The following is a 23828-nucleotide window of genomic DNA, read 5'->3' on the forward strand; positions in this document are numbered from 1 at the left end:
ATCCCTGCTAAGCGTGGACCCTGTCGCAAGGTTCAGTCCCACGACCCTAAGATCACAACCTGAGCCGAAACCAGGAGTTGGCCACTTAACTGACTGAGCCATCCACGTGCCCCTCTGGTATATATAGTCTTAAAGTTGAGAACTGTGCACCTGGAGAGAGTGAGGGAGCCCTGCATGTGCTTATGGCGTATTCGTCCAAGACACAGTAAGCTGAAGACACAAACCGAAACACGAGTTGAAGAACACTGTGCAGAATATGGCATCATTATTGTTGTCAGGGTGAGGGGTAAGCAGAAAAGGAAGTTATGATTTCCTCCTCAGCACAGAATACCTTGGGAAGAATATGAAGCTGGTAACATGGTTGCGTCTGCAGACAAGGACCCTGGGGAGCTGAGGACAAGTAGGAGGGCGGTCTCCTTCCGTAGTATAAATGAAACGTGGTGTATATCCATACATGGTGGATTTTTTGTCCAGACTTCTAAAAAGTGGCATATATCCATATATTTTTCTCTTCAGAAAGTTGGCCACAGATTATCTGTTGGAATTGAAAGCCATATGAAACCTCTCCATTTGCTTTCTGCATTTGCGTCTGCCACCTGTCGCTGTGCCTGCTCCCTTTGACCTTGATGACTCGAGAAGCTGGCACTGACTCTAGGCTTACTCTACAACAAGCCCCCCCCCCACCTCCAAAGCATATTGATGTTTCTCCTCTTGATTTGTGTGACTGATGGTGTTTCTGTTTCCACCCCCAGCTTTGGCAGCATGTAAGCAACTTCTTGCCAAGAACCCAGGTCACCGCTGAGAAGGTGGCCTTAGGGAGAAGAATATCCAGAGGAAACCAATGCCAGACACGTCTGGAGTTACACTCAACGCAGGCAGCATGAGACATTCTGTGCCAGCATCTGTGTCCTGCTGGCAAAGACTGTAGCTCTCCCAGTTGGAGGGTCCTGGAAGCAGCACGCACCAGGAGCCTCTTGAGAGGAAGAATGGGGCCAGATGTGAACTCTCTACAATGAACACAGTTCTCAGCTTATGAAGGAGTTTTAAGTAAAACAATTATTTAATTTCCACATATTCAAGTTCAGTAGCCTTCTGTGTGAAGAGCCAGCAGTCACCCCCCCCCCCCAAAAGTTATCAGGATTGTTCTGGCACCAAGTTGAACTCTTCTTGGTACTTCTGGCAATGACAGATCTTCAGGACAGATTTATCTGTTAAATGCTCTTGAGCAGGAAAGAAAAAGTAAAACTTCTGGAAGGAGCGGAAAGTAGCAGAGCAGAGGTCCCTCCCTTACTACTCACTTTCACAGAAACTCTGCCTGGACTCGGATGCTTGTACTGAAGATTGGTCCTGCCTCATTCACTTCCAAAGTCCATCAATTCTGGGGAGAGCTGGCATTTTCGGGCTGCCTCCTGTGGCCCTTTTTACTGTCCTTCTGCCTGCAGCAGGCAGTCGAATAATGTGACTTGGAACGGGGTTTGCTATCCTATGGGGACTCGCTTTCTTTCCCAGGCCGGTGCTGTCTGACGGGACCATCTGAAGACGGTGGTTTGTTCTTGGGGGCGGGCACTGGCCTTGCCTGGATCCTCCACCATGTTCCTGTTGCTGCCTTTTGATAGCCTGATTGTTAACCTTCTGGGCATCTCCCTGACTGTCCTCTTCACCCTCCTCCTTGTTTTCATCATAGTCCCTGCCATTTTTGGAGTCTCCTTTGGCATCCGAAAGCTCTACATGAAAACTTTGTTAAAAATCTTTGCGGTAAGTTATACTATTTACAAATGGTTGCTTCACGGAGGAGGGGAGAAATGCTGTTATTAGTAAAGAGTTTTTCTTTTCTTTTCTTTTTTTTTTTTCTTTAAGGTTATTTATTTATTTATTTATTTATTTTTTTAAGATTTTTATTTATTTATTTGACAGAGATCACAAGTAGACGGAGAGGCAGGCAGAGAGAGAGAGAGAGAGAGGGAAGCAGGCTCCCCGCTGAGCAGAGAGCCCGATGCGGGACTCGATCCCAGGACCCTGAGATCATGACCCGAGCCGAAGGCAGCAGCTTAACCCACTGAGCCACCCAGGCGCCCCTTATTTATCTTTTTGACGGAGAGAAAGAGGCACAAGTAGGCAGAGCAGCAGGCAGAGGGAGAGGGAGAAGCAGACTCACCACTGAGCAGGGACCCCCTCCCCCCCAATGTGGGGCTCGATCCCAGGACTCTGGGATCATGACCTGAGCCAGAGTAGATGCTTAATGGACTGAGCCACCCAGGTGCCCCAGTAAAGTTTTTTTCTTATTTGGAAGATTATCTCTTTATTGCATACAGAGAAATTTGGGAGAGTGGCAAGAAGCATTTTTAGTAAAAACTTCTCTAAATGTGTACCTGTGAAAGCATTTAACAGACCTTTTCTTTCCAAGCTAAGGTACTTGTATGTATGCTCGATTCTTCCAAGCAAAGGAACCTATTCCATAACTCCATACCTTCAAAGAGAGGGGCTTAGCATTTAAGAAAAAAATCACTGCTAGACTCTGCCTTATCTTATGTAGCAGGTAATGAAACACAGAGCTGCTGCTCATGTATTCCCTCACTAATAGGTTTGGGAGAGACTTTTTTCTCTTTTTAGACTTAAATAGGTTCTTGCATTTCAAATGAAAGATAACGGGGCAGGGCATTTAATGAATTGTTTGATTTTCTTAAAGATACAGGAGAAGGACAGTCAACTTCTTAACATATGTCAGAAGTAGCTAATAATACCCTGAACAAAACAGTCCACAGTGTAAAGGAACTATTTCTGGAAGTTGATCTTTGCTACAGGACTTTTAATATCTATCCAGAAAGTTGGTACTTTATTAGCAGTATCTGTTTTCAGTAGTCACCAAATCCTCAGGTATTCTTTTTCATAGCTGAGACCATATATAATTTGAGAAAACAAAAAATTTAAGAAGTTATTTGTTCATATAGTATCTTATGGTTCAGAATAAATTCATTCATTTTCCTTTGGTTCCTTATAATTCTTCAGTGGACAGGGTATCTGCATTTTGTCAGTGAGAAAACAGAGACTCTGAATGATTAAGTGAGCTCTAGAAATGTTACTTTATAATGGGAACTGTTTTTTATTGGGTATTATTGAATATTGGGTTTTGGTATTTAACATTCCTATAAGAGTGTTTTTGTCACATGTAAAAGTGGCATTTATTACATTCACAGTGTTGTACAGTCATCACCTCTGCTGAGTTCCCTGACACTTTCATCTCTGCCGGGGAAACCCCACACCCATGAAGCAGCTGTCCTCCATTGTCCCCTGCTCCAGCCACCATGAGTTTATGTTCCAGCTCCAGATTTGACTGTGCTGGACAGTCTGTATTCGTGGAGTTCTAGCAGATGTGCTCTCTTGTGGTTGCCTTCTTCCAGTTAGCGTCTTTTTGAGATTCATCCACATTATGATGTATTCCAGTACTACTTCTTTTTTAATGGCTGAATAATATTCCACTGTGTTTCTGTACCATGGTTTGTTTATCCATTCCTGCACCAGGGGAGGTGGCTGGGCCTGTTTGTACCTTCTGGCTGTTGTCAGTAGTGCTGCTAGAGTGTACGTGTTTGTGTCTGAGTACCTGTTTCCGATTGTATGATTTTTGAGCCCTGCAGATGGTCTCTGAGGTTATCTAGTTACTTGCTTCCTAGAGAGTAGTATGGATGCCAGCAGCTTGAGTTTCACCTAAGAGCAGGTTAGAAATGGAAGTCTCGGGCCCGCTCCACACCTGCTGAATTAGAATCTGCATTTCTGCAAGATCCAGGTGATGGATGTGCACGCTGAAGTTTGAGAAGTGGTGACCTAGTCGGTCTTCGGACCCGCTACTTTGCTTATGTGTAGTATTTGTTTTAATTAATCAGGAAATGTGATTTTCTTATATTTCAGTCCAAGAAAATCTTCATTAGAGCCCAGGATTCCTGTGGGCCATATAACTTAATACTCGTTTTGCCACTGTGGCCCTTTTGCCCACTGTGAAAAACCGTAGAGGGGAAGTAGAACAGCTGGTAAACTTTTCAGGAGACAACATTGAGTGATGGCTAGCTTTCATTCAAGTTTAGAAGCAAGTGGCTAACTCACAGATCTATGGAAATCTTTATTTTTAAAACATAGAAATCACAGCATTAGCCTTTGAGTTATTCCGCAGTGGCTAAAATTTTCTAACTTGCATCACTTTGGGCCACGGAAGGCCTGGCATCCATGATATTCTCTATTCTGTTTTGAATATGTCTCCTCAAGTTAATATTTTAAAGTTCAGTCAACTAAAATCCTTCTAATTATGACTGTATTTCTAAATGTATGTTCTTGTAACATTTAATATAGATTATAATTACATAGCTGAAATTCATTAAATATGTATGGGTGGGTCGATCCATGGGGTAGGTAATCTTGGGCCATCAGAGAATTTTCTTTGCTGATCATGTCTCGAAAATCGCTAGTTTAAGGCACAGTGATTTAGAAGTGATTTTGGCATATGTGTGTATATTTATGTATGTACCCATTTTTGACCTCAAGATTTAGGATTTCAAGAACTGGATTTGTACTTCTATTTCCTAGAGATGTGTATATCAGGCACTGAAAGGATTCTGGGTACTCTGGGTGCTGTCCTGTTGAGCTGCATGGATAATTACAACTTGGCGTATAAGCTAGAGTCGGGGTGGGCTAGAAAGGACTGATACCATTCCAGCAAGGTTATAGGTGCTCTGCAGGAATGTCTGGTCTTTTCTGACTCTGTTACTGTTCTGAGTTGACCTTAATGGACAGTTAAGAACTGAATGCTAGCAGGATTTGTATTAGACTCAAGTTGGATTTGGCCAAACTGGTTTTATTTTATTTTTTTAAAGTTGTTTTTTTTTTTAAGATTTTATTTATTTATTAGAGACAGCAAGGGAGGGAATACAAGCAGGGGGAGTGGGAGAGGGAGAAGCAGGCTTCCTGCGGAGCAGGGAGCCCCATGTGGGGCTCATTCCCAGAACCCTGGGATCATGATGTGAGCTGAAGGCAGACGCTTAAGAACTGAGCCACCCGGGCGCCCCTTATTTTAATTTTTTTTAGAAGATTTTATTTATCTGTCAGAAAGAGCACAAGCAGGAAGAGCGTCAGGCAGGGGGAGAATCAGGTACCTCCCTGCTGAGCAAGGAGCCCAATCAACTCAGTCCCGGGAGCCTGCTATCATGACCTGAGCTGAAAGCAGACGCTCAACCAACTGAGCCACCCAGGAGCCCCACTTGTGGGTGTTTTTTGTCCTGTTTTGTTTTGTTTTGTTTTAAATTCTAGCAATATTAATTCCATTTCCTTTACTATCCTTTGAATTATTATTGTCAAGCATTTTACTTCTACATATGTGGGTGTTTTTAATAGACTTATTTTACTTTTAGCCTCTTTATCCTTCCTAAATCAGACTGCTATGTATAATTTTGGAGCTGGAGGAAAGCTCAGAGAGCACCTTAATTCTGTGGGTATATCCCCCCACTGCCTATGAATTACCTGGGGAAGCATTTTAAAGTACTTATTTGGGAGCAGTAGAATCTCCCCAGATATCCTAACTTAATTGGTCTAGATGGGTATATTTTTAAAACTCCCCAGGTGATTCTGAGGTCTGCCATCGAAAGGTGGAGTGTGATTGACTTCCTCTTGAATAGGGGGTCCTGCTTTTTGACTTGATTCTAACAAACAGAACGTAGTGGACATGAATTATACTGTGAAATAGGTGAGATTAGGTTAGAAATGGCAGTATAACTTCTGTCTGTTGGGGTGCTTGCCCCTGGCACCCAGCCGCCGTGTTGTGAGGAAGCCCAGGCCACGTGTTCCGTATTCCATCTCACAGCCCCAGGAAGGCCCTGACAGCCAACATCGAGTGCTCCATGCAGGAGCGAGCAGTCTGCAGAGGACCCCAGTCCTTGGTCTTCCAGCCACCTAGCCGATGGCAAACTTCATGTAGTTTGCAGTTTCATGAGCAAAATAAGTGGTGGTGGTGTTTTAGGCCTCTGAGCTAGGGGGTAGTTTGTTACGTAGCAATAGAGAACCAGACAAATAATATAATGTTAAAGAATTTTAAACATTCATTCATGTTTACATAGCTTCTAATACCTTAACATTCTTGTACATGTTTTACCTTTCAGTATTTGACAACTGCATTCATTTTTAATGGTTATGTTAATAGTGTGTATATCTAATTTTGTATCTGTATTTTCTTTTGGGATTTTATTGGCCATTTTTAATAAGTAATCTTCATAATGCATATCCTGTTGGTCCATGCAGTACCTGGACTTGTGCTTTTGGCAGAACTAAGCAAGCCCTGGCTTAACAGCTAGTTTCCCATAATCAGCGCATCCTTGTATAAAAATGAATCCCGGTATCCCTGCCAAGGGGAGAAGGTAGGTGGGTCACTGTCTTCTCGGTTCCCTGTTCTGGAAGACTTAGTCGACTGAGTGTAGGTCCTGTCTGGTGCTGAGTTGCAGAAGGTTTTTGTGCGCAGAGCGCAGCAGTGTTCTTTACAAGTGTTGTTTTCTTAATGTTGGTGCTTCATATTTACCCTCAATATAGTAATGATGGTATTATTGGGGTACAAGTCCTGGAAGTGGCTTTCCATTGAGTTGAGAATGGTTTGGAGAGGGAGAAAGTAGGAAGCCTGGAAACAAAGAGATGGAAAGAAATGACCTGGGTGATTTTGCCTCATGGGCAAGGGCTTGATCAGGTCAGGTCAGAGACCATTGTAAACATTACAGCAGTTGTAAACATGAGATTCTAGAGCGGAAGTGGCTGATGGAGTCCTAGAAAGCCAGTGGTGGTTGTGAGGAAATTGAAGAGGGCTGTACAGTGGGAGTGTGTAGTGGGATGGGCATGAGTTTTTGAGTTAGTGGCCCTTAGCTTGAAATCCAGGGCTCTTTGATGAGCTCTGAAACTTGACCTAAGTTGTTAGACTTCCCATGTGCTGCTTCATCTGCAGAGTAGAAGCCATAACCCCTGCTTCATATGCTTCTAGTGAAAGCAGTCCTGTCAGTCAGGCATGTCCTCCCTACCCCAGTGAAAAGGGGTGACTTTGACATAACCCTGATGAGCTCAGAGGATGAACTGAAGAAGGTGAGAGTATGACTCTGGCAGGGAAGGTGATGGGAAGTAGTTGTAGGTTGTATCCTTTCCGCTCTTATCTTTTCACATGGAGACCTTGATGGAGAGAAACACTGGGAGTTCAAGGCAGCCCTTAGCGATGGCCTACTAAGTGCAAGACCCTCTCTCAGATTGCTGGAGTGAGAACACAGGTTGCTTCTGGCTCCTGTTCCTCAGGTTTTACAGTCTAGTAAGAAAGACAAGTATACGCATACATAACTAATTCACAGTTGGATGCTAATTCATATACACTGGGAAGGACGAGCGCCACAGGAATTGGGTAGATGATGTTTCATAGCAGAGTTGGCATTTGAACTGGAATCTTAAAAAGGAAAAGCCATTCTAGAAGTGCAGATAAGAAAGTACAGTCTTACTTAGAGACTGTACTTAAAGAGACTTACTTTAATTAGGGACTTACTTAATTAGAGGCTTAGAGACTGTACGTAGCTTAGTGGAGCAAAAACATTGGGTGCACAGAAGGGTGAGGTCAATTATAAAAGCAAATGTTTCTCTAGGCATTGAAAAGCCATTGAAGGTTTTTGAGCAAGGAAGTGACATCAGACTGGCAGCATGTGTCGGGTGGCTTGAAGGGAGGAAAGAGCCATTGAATTGCCATGGCATTAATACAGGCAAGAGAATAAGCTAGGGGGCGAACGTGATGCCATCGCCCAGGAGGCAGCTGGGAAAGAGTGCCTTTTCAGGGCAGGATCGATAGGACTTGGTGACAGATGGGAAACTCGAAAGCTTGGATGACCAGAGGGATAGTGATCCCACTGGCCCCAGGAGGTGGGCCAGAGGGAGGGGAGCACTTTCGGGGTTGGGAGGAGGTGTGCTGTCTTTAATTTGCAGCATGCTCGTGAGGGCTGGTTGGACTTGCATGGGGAGATGCCCAGCAGGCGATCGGGAGTGTGCGGTTGGCACTTCAGTGAAGTAAAGATTTGCACATTTGCTAGTAGCTACTTAGAGGTTACAGCTGAAGCAGGGAGAGAAGAGAGAGTTGTTAAAAGAGGTGGTGTTTGCAGGGGACTAGACGTGCTGGATGATGTGAGCCTGAATTTTCTAAGGGTCTTGCTCTTTGGGATATATATAGTTAGTTCATGGGACAGTGTAGCGGGGCTGACTGAAAAAGAGGTGGATTCTGCTGATATTAGGTTGCTAAGTCTGTGACTTATGGTTAATTCCTAAATTGTAGTGTTCAGTAGAATGAATAACTAGCAAAAGTACACCATTGCATCCTCTGCCTTTCTGGGAGCTGGGCCTGCCTTTCACCTGCCAAGGTCTGCCTTGGCTTTGATGTTACCTAAGAGTGCAGCATTGTTAATGCCCTTAAATGGTCTCTTCTTTGTCTGGGAGAGGCTGAGACTGGAGTAATTGAGTAATCTGATGCTCAGTAGCTCGGTAAATGGCATCTCACGTCAGGGGGAGGAGAGGAGGTTTATAGGAATGAGCTCTGAACCTAGGCTTCTCAGTTTTGTTCTGCATGTCTGAATGCTATAGCTCTGCAAGTGAGCACTCAGGGAAGCCGGCGGTGGAGTTACCAGACACTGCTCATGGGCGGCACCCCTTTCCTTCGGTCTTCTGCATCGGGCCGCGGCTTTCCGGTTCACCCATCAGCCGCTCCTCCTGAACAGGCTCTTCCCATCTAACAGCCAGGTCCCTCCAGCCCTGTGACTGGGCACTTCTCTCCTAAACACAGAAGCATTTTGTAACATACCTGAAGTGTGAAAAAGGGAGGGTAAGGTGATGTTGGTGACAGCTCTGTGATAGAGCTAGGAGATGGAGGGGCTCATTTAACCTATACCTTTCCAGGTCAAACACCACAGCCATCTTGAGTTTTGCAGAGTGAAGCAGTCCTCACAGACTTCAATTCTAGTGCTCAGAGGCTGGATGTCATATATGGCAGCCTCCTCTGAGTTTCAGAATTGTCAGTACGGAACCGGGTTTTTCTGGTTCTGACTGTGGTTGCAGACTTGGCCAGAGTGGAAACCCGCAAACCAGCTGAGAGGCCTGTGTCTGTATGTCACCTTGCTAGATCCTCTTGTCCCTGGTCACCAGTTCACCTCTTCCCTAGATGGAATTCCCAGGTGGAGTCTACCTTCCTCCATTGTAGGAGTTTTGTTTATATTTTCTTCTAGAAGAGATCATCCATGCGTAGAGCCAGAAAAATCAGCGCTAAATATCTGAAGTATAGAAAATGGGCTTTGGGTTTTCTTGCCTTAGACCCCTTCTGAGCGAGTGACTCTAAGCTGTGTTTTTCCTAGACAGTGGTGTCTGAAGAAATTTCCAGATGAGGTCAGATCACTGATGAAAAACTCACGTCCTGCTTTTGGCTCTGCCAGACCACCCAGAGCCATCTGCTGATACTTGAGGCTCTGCCAGCAGAGTATACACCAAATGCTTCGGGCTGTGTGGGTTTTGCTGCGTCACGGGATGACAGGGTTCTCTCTCACCTTGCATAACTGTAGAAACAAGTTTAAAAAGATGCCTTTTAAAATATCTGTTCTGTTTCTTCGACTTGCCATGGACTTCACTCTCTATACGGTGATAACATACTCCAGTTAGGGATAAGCGAGCGCGTTTTCACCTGTACTTATGGGGTAGTGGGTGAGACCCTGGCTCGCTTACCGCAGGTAGACAGATGGTAAGGAAGAGAGGCTTCTTTTCTAGATGTCTTGTAGAGGCCATCATTATTTCAGTCACAGTGAGGACAGTTAGGGCGTTTTACAGTTTCCCAAGTTCTGTCACATATATGGTCTCATTTGATCTTAAGCGACCCCATGAAGCAGGAAGTTGACATACTATCAGTCCTATTTTATAGATAGAAAAGATGAATTGGGATGAGTTGCTTAAGGGACTTAGCATTAGTGTCCAATTAGATTTTTTTGTTTGTTTTGAATCTCCAAATGGAGTTTTTGTGTATTTTTGTTTAACACTAAGCCCTTCTGTATCAGGTTGGGGGGTCCTTCTATTACAAGGCTGCTCAGAGCTGGATGGACAGTCTAGACATATATATTATTTAAATTGTTGCTTCTGGAGTAATTGGGGAGGTAGGCAGCATCAGGTGGTGGGCGGTTGCTTAAAGGATGCTTGGTTCTGCTGTTTGAGAACAGCTGCTGTTCAGCAGGGAGAGAAACACTAGAGGTCTGTGTGCTGCCAGCCTGTGGACTCCTTAGGTGCCCTGAAGACAGATGTAGGCGGAGAGAACCTAGGCCTGAGAAATATACCCAAATTTCTGGAGTCTCCAGGCCTCTACTCTAGGTGACTCATCTTCTGTTCCTTGTCATCAAGGAGGGAGATGGCTCTAGAAGGAGAAGCTTTGACTTTCCTTTTAGAGTGGGTGCTTTCTCAGCTACAGTGTGATCTCAGGTGACTGGGATTGAGGCTTTTCCCAGAATGGATATGGAGTCAGTTGCTGTATGAAGAAGGATCTCATTCTCTGTGTTGTCATTTCTCCCTACAGTGGGCCACCTTGAGGATGGAGAGAGGCGCCAAGGAGAAGAACCACCAACTTTACAAGCCCTACACCAATGGTAGGACTGGCTCTTTCTCCTTATCTCACAAAGTCCCTTTGACATATGTTCCTAAGTGCTTTTAATTCCACACATACTCTTCACTCTATCAAAGGGAGTATATGGACTCTATATATTTTAGAGACTTTTACTCATTTATTTATTTATTTACTTGAGAGACAGAGTGTGAGCAGGGGGAGGACCAGAGGGAGAGGGACAAGCAGACTCCATGCTGAGCACAGAGACTGACGAGGGATCCTGAAATCGTAACCTGAGCTGAAACCAAAGAGTTGGCTGCTTAACTCACGGAGCCACCAGGTGCCCCTGGACTCTGAATATTTTTAACATGTTTCCTCCCAGCATGCTGCGTGACACGGGTGTTCTGTGTTACAGGAATCATTGCAAAAGATCCCACTTCGCTAGAAGAAGAGATCAAAGAAATCCGTCGAAGTGGTAGTAGTAAGGCTCTGGATAACACTCCAGAATTTGAGCTTTCCGACATTTTCTACTTTTGCCGGAAGGGAATGGAGACCATCATGGATGATGAGGTGACAAAGAGGTTCTCAGCAGAGGAGTTGGAGTCCTGGAACCTGCTGAGCAGGACCAACTATAACTTCCAGTACATCAGCCTTCGGCTCACTGTCTTGTGGGGCTTAGGAGTGCTGATTCGCTATTGCTTCCTTCTGCCACTCAGGTGAGGGCAGGCCTGACAGGGACAAAAGGCTTGAGTGGCTGCTGCCTAAGCCTGAGGTGTGGCTGACCTCCCTGTGTCACTCTGCTTTGCTTTCCCTCTTCAGAAAGGAGCAGAGTTTGATTCTGTCACTGGCCAGTCTCTTGGGAGGGAGACCGTCCGACTCTTGGAAGGGTACACTGGGGGTGATCTTTTAAAGGCCCTTGGATTCTCTGCAAATCAGGCAGAAATCGTGGGGTTTCTTAAAATGCTCGTCTAGGTGGCCTAAACACAGGGACAGGGAACATGGTGTACTTTCTGGCCACTCCTCCCTGGACATGACCAAGTCTTTCCTGCAAGCTTGCCTCTCTAATACAGAGGCAATATTGAACTCTCAGGTTTTCTGTACCATGTGCTATTCTGAGTACGCCTTGCCAGCTGCCGGTACCTTCAGGCTCTACTTCCTGTTGCTCCACAGAGAAGCTCTGCTTTCGCCAGGGTGTGGAGCCAAAGGGAAGGTTAAGGCAGCAGGACAGCAGGTGCCTGGGGGCAGAGAGGCCAACAGCAGGCTTTTCCATCCTTCTGCTGGCTGCCTGATGTTGGGGGAGATAGTGTCCGCTGAGAGCCAAATCCATAGCCTACTGTCAGTTTGGAATTAAAATGATATCTGGGTATGCTAGGCCTGCTCTCATTTCTAGATGAAACTCTTACCTGGATCCTATGTGATCTGATGGTCTTGGGGGTGGTTTTCGTGATGTCCACTTTCATTGTCACACGTTCCAGTCTATCTGTAGTGCAAGGGTTTGTTTGCTGTGTTTTCACGTGTCTTCTTCTTACAGGATAGCTCTTGCTTTTACTGGGATTAGCCTTCTGGTGGTAGGCACGACCGTGGTGGGATACCTGCCAAATGGGAGGTGAGTTGTTTGCGAGAGTCCGTGTCTGGAGGGCACTTAGCTCCGCAGCTGTCACTCCAGCTGCACTACTCGTCGGAGCACAGCCAGACCTGCAGCATCTTAGGTAGATAAGATAACCCAGTGATAACAGTGGCATCAGCATTGTTATTTTTCACCAGTCTTGATCTGTGACTTTGCTCTTTACCCTCTAAAACTCACACTCTTATCCCTCTAAGACAAGGGAGGAACCTCCCAACTTTGGAGTCCAGGGCCAGCAGATTTAATGGCATGTCATTTAGTTTTGAGCATTCTACTGTGTTGATAAATTGGTAAAAGGAAAAGAAATATAGGTAGGGCTTTTTTGTGTTTGTTTTGTTTCTTTAAGATTTTATTTATTTATTTGACAGAGATCACAACTAGGCAGAGAGGCAGGCAGAGAAGGGGGGGAAGCAGGTTCCCTGCCGAGCAGAGAACCCGATGCGGGGCTTGATTCCAGGACCGGAGATCATGACCTGGGCCAAAAGCAGAGGCTTAACCCACTGAGCCACCCAGGTGCCCCTTCTTGTTGTTGTTGTTGTTTTTTAAGATTTTATTATTTATTTGACAGAGACCTGCCTACTTGAGGCACGCAGAGAGAGAGAGAGAGAGAGAGAGAGAGATGGAAGCAGGCTCCCCGTTGACCAGACAAAACCCTGTTGTTGTTTTTTAAGAGAAATTTGTTCCTTCTGGGAGTTCTGGGACTAGCTCTCTTCTTCCCTGGGCTGGTGAGGTTAGAGACTCTGTCCTTTGCCCTGCCTGTAGGCATTGACTGGAAGGAAAATAATCAAGGAGGCTCATATTTGCTGGATATTTGAGGGCTATATAAATTCTAAACCCAGTCACTTTGGTAAATTGAAGCAATTCTTGTCATTTCTGTTTCCTCATATGTAGGCATAAAGACACTCGTGCACTGTAGAGTTTTACCATATGCACTAATGTTTATAAAAATAGCCTGCAGTCCTAAAGGGCTGTAGGCAGGGATGGTTACATTGTTCCAGCCCATAACTTCTCCCGACTTCCTATGTGTAAAGTAAAAAAAATCTGTGTCCTGTCGTACCAGGTTTAAGGAGTTCCTGAGTAAACACGTTCACTTAATGTGTTACCGGATCTGCGTGCGAGCCCTGACAGCCATCATTACCTACCACGACAGGTGAGGGCACATTGTGTGACATGGGGAACTGGCACTGGCCAACCACGGCTCACCTGCACCTCGCCAGTGAGGGCTCTTCTGAGCTCCTGGAGCCCATGAGGTGGGTGAAGTAAGGGCTGAGTTCCAGATCACTTGTTTCACATGGATTTTATTGCTTTGCATTCTTTCTAAACACAGAGAAAACAGGCCCAGAAACGGTGGCATCTGCGTGGCCAATCACACCTCTCCAATCGACGTCATCATTTTGGCCAGCGATGGCTATTATGCCATGGTAAGACCTTTCTCTGTTGCTTTCTTGGGCAAGTAAGACCTTTAGCATGCTCAGGGCTGGGATGTTTCTGGACCCTTCAGAGAGCTCTTCCTGAAGAATATAAACATGGGAACATGTAAGACTGTCGCCTCTGTTTCTGTTGCTTTGAGAACTCCGTGGGACTTTGATAGGAGGTCTTCTGAGTAGGTTGATAACGAAGAGCGCGGTTGGAGGTTATCCTTTGGGTGTTGAGGCTGACCATGGAAAGGGGTGAAGGACAGGGAAGGGGGATTTGAAAGGACTGGGTTCAAGTGCATTAGAGAATCTGCCCAGGAAAATCACTTTTACACGAGGTATTACTCAGCTTCATTATTTCTTTTCGGGTTTTCAGCTATGTTTTTAATGTATCTTTGATATCACTGAATAAAAGGCAAAATTAAAGATTCAGAGTCTAATAATGGTTTCTTAATAGTGAGAAACTTACTCTTGTCAGTAAAATGTTAGAGGGTAAGAGGTTGGGATACTTTCCTTTTGGATTCTGGGGCTGTCTCCACATAGTGGGGATTGTGTGTGAGGGTGGCTTCACTCCCGGTTATGGTTATTCCTTTGTGTGAAATTAGGTGGGTCAAGTGCACGGGGGACTCATGGGTGTGATCCAGAGAGCCATGGTGAAGGCCTGCCCACACGTCTGGTTTGAACGCTCTGAAGTGAAAGATCGCCACCTGGTGGCTAAGAGGTAAATCCACAAAATGCCGGTTGCTCTCTGTGATCAGTTAGGATGTATGTGCTTTAGGGGTTGTTATCCCTCTGCGGTAGAATCATAGTGTCTTCTACACTGAGTCCTCACTGCTTTCATAATAGAACACTTTTTCCCTAAAATATGGAATAGAAGAAGTATAGAAATCTTGGTATTCTTTGTCAAGTTTGTAATCTCTCTTAACCTTTTTTATTCCTTGTACTCATTGTAATGAACCACATATGAACTTTTAATGCTATTTGAAATCTCGGGATGAATTCATTATCACAAATAAAAACAAACTTAAGGCAGCGGGAAAAAGGTAGAGCTGATGTACATAATGGCAAGAGCTTTGCAGGAAACTGAGAGGATGAAGGCTCAGTTGGGACCATCTTCTTCAGGGACAGATGAGCCTACCCCGGATTCCCTTTACTGCTTTTCTCAGGGACAGTATTAAGCCAGGTGGACTGCACGTTCAATCCAACGTGGCTGTCCGGAAGTCCAGTGACAAGTGCTTCTTGAGGGTGCTGTTAGCAAGGCCCTGGAGCAGTCACGTCCTTTAGGTTGTCCCAGGTCTGAGCAGTGTCCTCTACATAGACCTTAATACTTCACTGAACAGCTGTACGAGTTAAACTGCAGTCATCTGATTTTCCCTGTCTTTATATGTTTGGTCTTTATGAGATCCAGACTGGGGTTTGTCAGAGATCATCACATTTGTGGTTTGTGTGACCTCCATGTAGCATATTTACAAGTACATTTTGGTGATGATGGATGTAAAGCTGTCTGAGCCTCTGTGTTCTTTTTCCCTTCCAAAGACTGACTGAGCATGTGCAGGATAAAAGCAAGCTACCCATCCTCATCTTCCCAGAGGGTAAGAAGGGGTGGGGCCCTGCAGAGGGTTTCTGTATGGGAGGGTGGGGAGGCCATGCAGGATGGTGACTCTGCTGTTGCCTCAGAACCAAGTCCCTCAACCCTGGCTGGGGTTATCTGTTTTCACTGACTGATGTTCAGTCCCCCACTAAACTGGTTGTGGGACTTAAAAACTCTGGGAAGTGCAGCATTTGGACTGGGAGTGCCAAAGTGCGACCTTCCCAGTACAGGAATCCCTTCTGTGACATGCCACTGGGGTCTCAGCTTCTTCTAGAGTTCTTCCTGAGACCTCCCAGGTCCGCTCAGTGGCTCTGGCCTTTTATTGAGGCTGGGTGTGTTAATTGGGGAAAGTGATCTTGCAATAGCAGAATGAGAAACAGTACAGTGTTTTGCTTATCCCTGTTAAGAGTTCATTCCTAAGCTAGGGAGATTATCCTATTTGAAGAATTTCTCTTACTATATTTAGTTCTTAAACTCCTAATCTCTGAGGTGAAGGACCAAAAGAAAGCGCATTTTACTCTCTTCTGTGTTTTAGGAACCTGCATCAATAATACATCAGTGATGATGTTCAAAAAGGGAAGTTTTGAAATTGGAGCCACAGTTTACCCTGTTGCTATCAAGGTACGAGACCTCTGAGGGCGCGTGTGGTCATTGTTGCAGCTGCTGTGAATGGGATGCAGGAAGAGAAAGGGGAGGGAGAAGGTGGCATCACCAGTCAGCGGGTTGATCCTCCAGCGGGGCAGCTTGGGCCAGGATAGTGTAGGTAGAGTGTGCTAGAGGAAGAGAAGGGACATGTTCACGGTTCAGAACCCACTGGGCTAGAAGGGACAGGAGTGTCCGAATGAGGACCATCAACCAGATCACAAGCTTGCATGTTGTCCCCCACTTATGACCTCTCCGTAAGCCTCCCAGGCGGGGAAGGTACTCCGCTACAGAGGGCCATGCTGCGGGGAGCAGGGGTGTGGCCCTGCTGGATGTGTACGTTTGGTGGAGAGGTGAGCATGTGTGGCTGCAGATATGTCCTAATACTGAAGGAAGAAGCAGCCGCACAGCTTTGGGCTTTGGTATCACTGTAAATACCAGGAGCCGCTGATAAAGATGAAATACATCTTAAGAGCTTGTCTAGGCTGTCCCCCACTTTAGGAGCTTGTACTTCAAACTCACTGGGTAAATGGGATTCAGTCAGTCATTTTCCTCTTTTCTTCCTCTCTCCGCCTTTACATCCATCTGGTTTTATGAAGGCATACATCGTGCTGTTTCTAAAAGAGTGTTATTACTCACGTTATTACGTCTACACAGCACAGGCTGTTGTCGGTGTGTTTAGTGCTTAAGCTGAAATCGCAGCTAGGTAGAACAGCAAGGACGTGTGTGCTTGTTATACTTAGCATTTAGTGTCCATCCTCTCACGGGGTCTGCGTGCCATGTGCAGAGCTTTCTGTTGAATCAGTGTCACTTAGCTCGGCCAATGCAGGGGAGGCAGGGTGTTTCTCTTGGGAAAGCCAGTGCTTCCCATCCAGCGCTCCCCTCTACCAGGGAGGCAGAGCACTGGGGCAGGAGTGCCAGATGCATAGTGGCTGGAGGAGAACTGACTGATCCATAGGTCGCAGTCCCCAAGCCACCTGTCGAGGGTACTGTGTACCGGAACAGCAAGAAAGCAAGCAGTGTGGTAGCAATGTCTGCTGGGGGAGGAGAGCCTGGGGACTGCTGTCCGTGTCACCTGCATCCCGTCCTGCGTTCAGTATCCAGTGCTCCCCGCCCGTGTGCATTAAAAACATAACGAGAAGAGCCCTTCCTTAGTGTTCGCTCCAGAACATGAGTCCTTTGTAGCTGTATCGGTGTCACCTGTGGCGGGACTAGGAGAACGCAGACTGCTGGCTGTTTCTGAACTTGCGTTTCTGACCTGTTCCTGGGTGCTACGGATGGGCCGGTGGGAACCACACTTGGGGAGCCCTGCTGTGGAGCAGTGGGTCTTAAACTGTTTTGAGACATGGACTCTTAGGACAGTTATGGCTCCTCTCCAAACAGAAAGTCCCATCAGTTTTACATATAATTTCATTCTGTCCAGATTTATTAAAACCCATTCAGGATTAAGAACTTCTCTACAACAACTTTGCTAGTTTTTATAAAGCCTTCATTGGTAACCAAATTTAGATAACCTTAGCAGTTTCAAGGCTGTTATATTTCCACCAAAATTAAGCCATTATTTGATTTTGAGAAATTTATCACGATTTTGAGTTTTTGCCTCGTTTTTCTCTCTACACTATCAGCCCAGCGTGGAACAGAGATTCCGCTCTAAACACAGGGCTCTCACGTACGATGTCAGCTATTTTATACATATAGTGCTTTATCAAAGATAACACCACTTTCTTCAAAACATGGGCATTAGTTTCTATTTAAAACTCATTCTTCTCCCCGATTTCCCTTTGCTATTACAATGTAATAGTTGAATCTAAATTTCTTCATTTAGTCCGTAATTCAGTCTAAATGTCTTCGCTCCTGCGTAGTCAGGTCCACGGCTAGGCACAATTATCCAGTCTCTGTTCGAGAATCATAAAATCTAGGCTTGAGGAGCCTGCAAGGCCTGAGGTTTGCACCCAGCCCCGACCCCTCACGTTGGGCTCCCGCAGCGTCCCCTCTGGGGCTCCTCTCAGGCTGCTCCAGGGGGAGAGGGGCAGCCTGAGAGTCTCACCAAGCCTGTGAGCCTTTCTGACGCCAGTGGCAGCCTGCTTCTGCACCATCACTCTTGCCGTTCTTCTCTTCCCGTTTCCACACTCTGTCCTCCTCTTTGCATTACGGTCACAGCCTGAGGTCGTGTCTGTGGTGGCACCTCGGACATTTGCTGGCGGTTGCAGGACACTCCGTCCAGGTGTTGTCTTCCAGGACTCCGTTCCTTTTGTTGCTTCTTGTATAACTTCCTCTGGCACCTTTCTCCCCGTCTTGCTTACCTGCTACTTCAGCTTCCCTTCTATTGGGTGACACTGCAGGTCACAGCTTCAGCCACATTTCCCACAGAATGCCACTGACGTGCAGCCTCTGCTTCCATTAGAGTCACTGGCAAAGGACAGTGTAGTGGGTCTGCTGCTTGGCAGGAAGCGCGGCACCTGCGTGGCGGAGGCCTCGGGAGCTATTGTGCGCGCGTTTGCCAAGGAGGAATGCCAGCAACGCGATCAGAGCAGAGCCTCCTGCTCTCACGGTCAGCTTTGTTAGTGGTGTCGTCACAGAAGCTTCTCAGAAGCTTTGTCATTTTCTCCTTGGTCAGGGGCACCAGAAATACTAGCAAGTTGGTGTCTTTGGGTGAGGTACGTGTAGCAGTAGGGATGAGTGAGCGACGCGGTGTTGGCAATAGGCAAAGCCTGTGTGGTGGAATGTTCTAAAGGTTAAATCTGGGGAATGGAGGTATAAGAGTATCTTACCCTGTTCTCTTTGGTTTGGGATATGCTTGAACATGTTTTAAGGATTACATCTGTGGGGTGCCTGGGTGGCTCAGTGGGTTAAGCCACTGCCTTCGGCTCAGGTCATGATCTCAGGGTCCTGGGATCGAGTCCCGCATCGGGCTCTCTGCTCAGCAGGGAGCCTGCTTCCCTCTCTCTCTGCCTGCCCCTCTGTCTACTTGTGATCTCCCTCTGTAAAAAAAAAAAAAACTTTAAAAAAAAAAAAAAAAAAAGAATTACATCTGTGAGTGAGGAAGACGTGAAATGGGTCAAAGAGGGGGCTCACTTGTTTGAGAAAAGCAGGTAGGGGAGTCCTCCCTCGTGACCTAAAGCAAAATCTTGAGTCCATTTGGGGGCCTCATGTTGCTAGAGTTCAGAACTACGCGAGCATCGAATGGCTTCAAAAGTGTTCATGGAGGGGGTCTGGGAGCTGCTTTTTGGAACTGATACTGCCCCAGGTGAGCAGTCAACACCAGTTGCCGTCGACACCCACGTTATTTTAGAATTGCTGACTTATTACCATCCAGTTTTCCACTGCTTTTCAGTATGACCCTCAATTTGGTGACGCCTTCTGGAACAGCAGCAAATACGGGATGGTAACGTACCTGCTGCGAATGATGACCAGCTGGGCCATTGTCTGCAGCGTTTGGTACCTGCCTCCCATGACCAGAGAGGTAGGTCCTCGCCCCGACACCATGCACAGGTCTTGGCTTCCTTCTGTGGGATGCCAGCCCATACTGAGGGGTCTCATTTATGCTTTCTTACAGACCGATGAAGATGCCGTCCAGTTTGCCAATAGGGTGAAATCCGCCATTGCCAGGCAGGGGGGGCTTGTGGACCTGCTGTGGTGAGTCAGAGCCAGGTTTTATCAGCAGAGTCGAGCAGGATGTGAATTTCTGAAGTAGATGCTGAATTGTTGACTCCTTTTACAAAGAATCCTCCTCTCCCTGGTGTGGAAAATTAAGCTCATCAGCCTTGGAGAATGAGCAGTGTGACTGCTTTCTCCTAGTTCAGCTCAGAAGTGCCCCATGCTGCCTTGACCTTAGAGACACAGAGCCCAGAATGCTGGGCCCAAAGCAGTTGATTCTTCGAATCTTCCGGGGTTTGTACCCATCTGCCAGGGCACCCAGACAGTCCTTGTCTCTTTAGGTGGGGGTGACTGGATGCTGGTCTGGAAGCTGCATTAACTGGTCCCTCTGATCTTGAATATTTGGTAAAACTGGGCCATCCTTAGAAAGGCAGAAGTTTCATTTATTACATTTAGTTTGTTAACCTACTAGAGCAGGCATTGGCAGACTCTCTCTGTGAAGAGTCAGTAAATATTTTAGACTTTGTGTATCGTGTGGCCACTGTTGCAGCTGCTGCCTCCGGCACCCTTCGTTTTAAGTGCAAAGGTCAGCTCTGTTGGGCACTTGACTAAAGTGGGCATTTAGGGAAAAGGATATAGAGATTGAAATTTTAAACTGACGTGGGGATTCCTAGGTAATGGCATGTCCTCAGGTATGGCCTTTTAAAAATCTCACGTTCCTCCAGCTCTCGTTGTGAGCCAGGCTCCGTGTCGCTGGCGCCGGAGAGGACGGCCTCACTCGGCCCTCGCCGTGGACCCATGCGGGATGGGGATTGTCACTCCTGTTTCACATGTGAGACACCAGAGCTCAAAGAGGTCAGGTGACTGTTTTCCAGAGTCCCCGAGTAATCAGTGGACCAGATTCTGAGCTCAGGTCTGACAGGCTGCTCGAACTGGAGTGTCAGTCCACACTCCCTGGCCGCAGGGCTCCAGGAGGACAAGTGGGGCTCCCTTTAAAAGAGAGCCCTTGCTGTGGATTGTAAAGGGCATCACACATATAAGAGCGTTGGGTGTAAGGTCTGTCCAGCGATGGGGGCGGGCTTCATCATACCTCAAAGGGGAAGTCCGGGTGTAGCAGAAATCCTGAAAAGGGACTGGGGTTTCTGTTAGTCACTGAAGGTAGGTAATGCTAATTTTAGCATGAAGGTGAGTGGGACTTTGAGGAAACAAATCCCAGTGTGGGGATAGCAGAGGGAGGTCTCGCCGGGGCCATGAGCACAGGAGTATGGGCGTGACTTGGATTCCTCTCCAGCACCATCCCTCAAGCACAGAAGAAGTAAGGACTCGCAGTTCCCTTACGTTCATTGTTGGCATGAATCTCTGGGTCTGAATTTTACAGACCATTTCACAGATCAGATTTACAGATTCATTACAGTTTCAGTCGTTCTTAAAGCTGGCTCACCTTCCATGATGCCAGAATGCCTCCTTTATCTTCAGTAAGGTGAGGGTGAACGTTTGAGTAGAAAGCGTTGTAAACTCCTTGGTAGGTAGGTTTGAGCAATGACAAAAGTACCCTGAACGTGAGTACTGACTTATGACCCCAGGGCAGGAGTGAAAGATTTAAGGCAGAAGTGGTAAAATTGGGGAGGGCCAGGTCAGTATGTGAGGTCACCCTAGGAGGGAGAGAGCCATGGAGAGCTTTTGTTTCAGAAGGGTTCTTCTGGGGTTTTGAGCAGCGTGGTGCTGTGATCTAAGGGTGGATAGGAGGCCTTCTTTGCTGTGACAGCAGACTTTTCTCTCATCAGGGATGGTGGTCTGAAGAGGGAGAAGGTGAAAGACACGTTCAAAGAGGAGCAGCAGAAGCTGTACAGCAAGATGATTGTTGGGAACCACGAGGATAGGAGCCGGTCCTGAGCCCGCGCCTTGCGCTGGCGGGAGCCACCGCTCGCAGATCCTGACCCGCGAGCCAGCTGGAGTTGCTGCCGCCGCTGCCCCTGCTGCCCCCACTGCTGCATCCTTTCCAACTCCGGGGCTCTTCAGGCCGCTCTGGATCCCAGGACTCCAGCTGTTTCAGAACTGCCCCAGGGATCCCTGGGCGCACCGTCTGCAGTGGGCACTGCCGGGGGTTGCTGCCCAGGACGAGATGCCTTCTTGTTTCTTTTACACTAAGTCCATTGGAGGAATGCCATTAAAGTCAGCTCTCCACCTGTGCACGTGTGGGGCTGAGTGGTTGGGAAGCCTTGGCCACGTGCCTGTGTTCAGGACGTTAGGGTGTCAGTCTGTTACAGATGCCATATGCCAGGGACTTTGCTGAGGAAAGGCCCCTCCGCTTGTGAGGAGAGGCAGTGCCAAGGCAGTGTGACTTGCTTCAGCCCAAACAACACCGCCCTGAGCCTCGGAGCTCTGCAGAATGGGTGAAAGGAAAACTGTTGTCTGCGGGGGCTTTTGGCAAAATGAGGTTTTAAATCCTGTGCTCCTGCCCACAAGCAGTCACCAGAGGGGATGGCAGGAAGCACGGTGGACCAGTGACTAGGGCGTGGTGGGAACCAAGAGTCATTTTGTGTTCAGACTCCAGTGCTAATCCTGAACTCCCATGTGACTTGCTCTCTGTTAACTTGTGCCTCAGTTTCCCCATCTGTTACCTGGATCAGGAGGGGAAGGTGGTCATACCTACCTCACAGGGTTGTTGTGGGGATCGAAGTGCTACTTTGAAGGACAAGTTGCTCAGTGTTACAAGTATAGGTCCATGAAACGTGGCAGGAAAGGTCTGAACTCAGAGCTGCTGCAAAGGGCTTTGAGTTTGTTTTTGTGAGTAAATAAAATGTCTTTGATGGTCAATTAATTGAGGGGTTTTCCCTTCACTCTTTTCCCCTATAAGTAGCCCTAAGCAACATGCTTCATAGAGTTACAGTCCTCTGACTTGACCATAACCCCGAGACTGTCGGGAATCCATTTGGCTTCTGGAATGAGGAATAGTACCATTCAGAAGAAGCTACTCCCCCATCAGATGTTTGCCTATCTCTCTGATGCACTTAGAATTTCTAGCACAGACAGGTGTGGAGGTTTCCACCGATGGGTGCCTGGGATTAGAGGCGTGTGAAGAGGTGCCATTTGTTGGGGACAAGGGTAGGGCAGTCCAGATGTAAGGACTGTGGGAAGCAGCAAGGTAGGAACAGAGGCTCTGGAAGGGTTCGTGAGGGGACAGGATGGGCAGGTGGTGCACTGTGGGCTTCCACACAGCCGGAGGAAAGCTGGGAGCTTCCTGGGTCTCCTGTGCCCAGCTGCAGTCACTGTGAAGGCTGATCCCAAGCCAAACAACCCTCACCAGTTCTGGCTCTCAGGGTGTACCAGTTTCACGTCCCCCCCCCCGCCCATCTACCTATCCGTCCATCCCTTCACACTCCTGCTCCTGGCTCCAGCAAGGCATAGCTGTGACACCTGTCAGGATTTGCACCAGCCACCGTAAGCGTCGCCTCTCCCAGGCTGCCCTGGGGCTGTGCCTGGGGCTGAGGCAGGAGGGCAGCCCTGCTCCTGAGACGCTGACTTGATAGCACTTTGTCTTCCCCACCCTGACTGCTTCCTGTTCCTTTACCTCCCTTACTGGCCTCCCGTTTGCTCTCACCTGGCCTGTTGCTAACCAGTGAGAAATGGTTTTTCTTTCCAATAAAAACCTTGTTTTGACTGTTAAGGAACAGCCTCTTATGAACTGTTTTACAAAGAGTAAACAGTGGTTTTCAGCTTTTAGAGGAGACAATATAGTGTTTAAAAACCATCCAGAATAATCTTTAAAATCAGTTTTTGAGGCTCAAGTTCCCTTTTTTTAAAAGTTCTTTTTAAAAAAAGCTCTCTGTTGTTTAGTACATTTACATCATGATTTTCATAGGTATGCTGAAAAGAATGTGAAAAAACTAAAAACAGAATATTAAAAATATGCCTGTCAGTTACCTAGCAGAGTATTGCAAGAGTCTGGGTTAGAATCAACTACTGTGTAAAGAAATGTGCTTGTGGAAACTAAGCAAGGGTTATTGTACTATTTTACAAAGAGAAGAGATGTGAATTACGCCCCCCCACCAGAAAAGCAATTTCTAAAATTTTTATTTGGTTCTTGTTGAAAGTATGGAGACTCATCACACTACACCACCTTTTTAAATTGGGGACCTGCGGGCCCCCCATTACCCCTAAGTCAGATGCTTGGTTTGGGATAGCTGGACAGGTTTTGGGTGGTAAAGCCTTACAACACGTAGGAACAACCACAGAATCATGTAAAGCAAAGCCAAGTACAGAAGACTCAGGATCCTAGCAGCAGTGAGGATGGTTCTGGAATAAAACCAACGGCATCAGTTGGTGGGATGAGCCCTGGCCAACCTC

General features: G+C 46.9%; 1 protein-coding gene across 2 annotated transcripts in view; it reads left to right on the plus strand.

Moving 5' to 3' along the window:
* Positions 1-22302, plus strand: part of LOC111144426 (glycerol-3-phosphate acyltransferase 4) — a 34724-nt gene extending 12422 nt beyond the window's left edge. The window contains exons 2-13 of one of the 2 annotated variants that reach the window (XM_022498722.1): positions 753-1755; positions 10586-10655; positions 11028-11328; positions 12144-12218; positions 13297-13386; positions 13564-13657; positions 14257-14372; positions 15188-15243; positions 15778-15863; positions 19219-19347; positions 19441-19520; positions 21266-22302. In XM_022498722.1, coding sequence (XP_022354430.1) covers positions 1591-1755; positions 10586-10655; positions 11028-11328; positions 12144-12218; positions 13297-13386; positions 13564-13657; positions 14257-14372; positions 15188-15243; positions 15778-15863; positions 19219-19347; positions 19441-19520; positions 21266-21374 — 1371 coding nt within the window. In that variant the 5' untranslated portion in view covers positions 753-1590 and the 3' untranslated portion in view covers positions 21375-22302. Of the gene's footprint in view, positions 1-752; positions 1756-10585; positions 10656-11027; positions 11329-12143; positions 12219-13296; positions 13387-13563; positions 13658-14256; positions 14373-15187; positions 15244-15777; positions 15864-19218; positions 19348-19440; positions 19521-20206 lie in introns of both variants that reach the window. The other variant, XM_022498721.1, reaches the window with a different exon arrangement.
* The last annotated feature ends 1526 nt before the right edge of the window (positions 22303-23828 follow it).

The sequence above is a fragment of the Enhydra lutris genome, unplaced genomic scaffold, assembly GCF_002288905.1.
Source record: "Enhydra lutris kenyoni isolate GAN:26980312 unplaced genomic scaffold, ASM228890v2 scaffoldscaffold11, whole genome shotgun sequence".
In the NCBI taxonomy this organism is placed as follows: domain Eukaryota; kingdom Metazoa; phylum Chordata; class Mammalia; order Carnivora; family Mustelidae; genus Enhydra; species Enhydra lutris.